Genomic DNA, 2,427 nt, shown 5'->3' with positions numbered 1-2,427 from the left:
TTGGGTCACTAGGAACAATTGAATGTCCCTTAGCGTTAGATCCCGAGGAACAATAGAAGATCCTTCGAGAGTTGGTTTGAAGACGTTGGAGTACTGCTCACTACATATGCGTGTGTGTGCGCGTGTGCACACTGGACATAGAAGGGGTTGACCACATAGATCACATCTACATTATTCTTTGATTTCACCTCTCCATTTATTAAAGATTCCACAAACACACAAAAAGATAGTGTATAGTAATATATTGCCAGCAATTTCGGTCGACACGTGAGAAACTTTTTGCATCGAAGATTGGCCGACTGTGGCACACGCGGTTAAAAAGGTTACCCACCCATGCACTACACTAGCATGACCATTGCTAGGCGAGGCTTGTTGAGCCTGACACCATTTGCTACCTTTGAATTTCTTCTTTCTCATCCGTAAAAATACTCACTTGTTGTTTGGGTCTGCTCCTCAATTTGGGTTGCAACTCGAGAAAGTGCACTATAAGCTCGCTACTAAAGGGATGCCACTGAGATGAATGAAATAACCTGGCAGGAAAGGTCCCATGAGGACGCGGTATAATCCCTTTGGATTTTATCCCGATGAGTATTTCGTTTCCATTCGAAGGGATTTCGTACACATTCTGCAGCGTTTCATATCCCTCCTTGTCTCTTCCTTGTAAGGAGGAGGGATAAGACGAGGAGGAAGAGGAAGACGTGGGAAAGGTGTGGCGCGCGAGAGGACTGTGGAGACGGAAGAAGAGGAGGAAAAGTAGGAGTGAAGAGCAGGGGGAAAGATTGATGATACATAAGAACGTAAGAACATAAGAATGAGGGAAACTGTAAAAGACCAAAAGGCCTACACTACGAGAAGGGAACTGGAGAATGAAGGAAGAGGGGAACAAATGGAGGAGGAGAAGAAGGCAGCAAAGGAAAAAGAGGAATAGAAAGAGGAAGAGGGGGAGGAGGACGAAGATGAAGAAAGGAACTAGATGGCGGAGGAACCAGAAGAGGAAGAATAAAAAAGGGAGGGCGAGGGGGTGGAGGAAGAGTAAGGAGACAGCAAACAGGAAGGAGAGAAGGCAGACTTTGAAAGGAATGAAAAAGAGAAGCTAGAGGAGAAGGACTATGAGGAAAAGGAAGAATAGGATGAGCAATTGAAGGTGGATATAGAAAAGAGGAAAATGAAGAGGAAAAACAGGAGGAAGAAGAGGAAGATGGAAAAATATAAGTAAAATGAAGAAGAAGGCAGAATTAGAAGTGGGGAGGAAGAAAGTGGATAAGGTGGCTGTCATTTGTTTTATATTATTTGTTTTTTGTTTGTTATTATTTGTCTGTTTATTATTTGCTTGATTTTTTTATTATTATTTATCTGTGAATTTATTGCCATCTACTATTTACCTGTTTGTTTATTATTTAACCATACCTATGCATTTATTAATTTTGTTTATTATCATTCATATTATTATGATTTTTATCTATTTATTTATTCTTTATCATTATAAACTAGTTATGGACCGAAAGATCTTGTCGGCATGCTCCGCCTTTGTAATCCTTTGTAACAGGGTGGAGAAGGGGTAAGAGAAGGAAAAGGAGCAGAAATAAAAAGAGGCTTATAAGACAATGGGAGGAAGAGGTGGGGAGGAGTAAGAGGATGAAGAGGCTTGATGATGGTAATATGGAGGAGTGGAAGAATATGGAAAGGGATAAAAGAAATATAGGAGACTGGGGAATAGGAGGAAAATAGGAGAAAGGTGGGGATGAGAAAAGACATATAGGATGAGTAATAGAAGATAGCTGATGATAATAAGGAAGTTGAGTAAGTTACTAGAAGCAGGTAAACTAAAAAGAGTAGGAGTAGGAAGAGGAGGACGAGGAGGAGGAGGGGGCGGGGTAAGGTTCGAGCTCAGGCAGCGAGTCAGTCCCTCAGTCAGTCTCAGCAGCTCTTCAGTGCGAGTAGAGCCGTGAGGTGGTGAGGACGCTGCCATGCGTTTCTGGTCCGATCCGTCGCCACCTACGTCCCCTTCTCCTTCCCCCTCCCCTTCCCCACCTCTCCCCTTTCCCGTTCTCCTCCTCCTCCTGGTGGCCGCCCCCAGCATGTCCGCCACTACGTCGGGTAGCGAGAGCTATTTTGCTGATTGGAGTATGCTGGGGGGACGTCCCCAGCAGCCCACGTGTGTAGACATCCCCCAGAACATGTCTCTGTGCGCCAACATTGGTTACAGCAAGATGCGTCTCCCCAACCTGCTGGGGCACGACACGCTGACGGAAGCGAAGCAGCAGTCGTGGTCCTGGGTGCCCCTCCTGCAGGTACACTGTCATCCGGACACTAAGTTGTTCCTCTGCTCGCTCTTCACTCCCGTCTGCCTGGAACACATTATCTACCCGTGCCGGAACCTCTGCGAGTCGGTACGGGCGGCTTGCGAGATCCGGATGCAGACCTACG

General features: G+C 45.7%; 1 protein-coding gene across 1 annotated transcript in view; it reads left to right on the top strand.

Annotated features, from left to right (window-relative positions):
• The first annotated feature begins 1,912 nt into the window (after window positions 1-1,912).
• LOC143038365 (uncharacterized) overlaps window positions 1,913-2,427 on the top strand; it is a 231,365-nt gene continuing 230,850 nt past the window's right edge. The window contains exon 1 of the mRNA XM_076207406.1: window positions 1,913-2,427. This exon is cut by the window's right edge and continues 87 nt beyond it. Within this exon, the coding sequence (XP_076063521.1) occupies window positions 1,968-2,427 (460 nt within the window). The 5' untranslated portion in view covers window positions 1,913-1,967.

The sequence above is a fragment of the Oratosquilla oratoria genome, chromosome 2, assembly GCF_046742065.1.
Source record: "Oratosquilla oratoria isolate Oo_2021 chromosome 2, ASM4674206v1, whole genome shotgun sequence".
Lineage (NCBI taxonomy): Eukaryota > Metazoa > Arthropoda > Malacostraca > Stomatopoda > Squillidae > Oratosquilla > Oratosquilla oratoria.
This window is presented reverse-complemented; position numbering and strand designations above follow the sequence as displayed.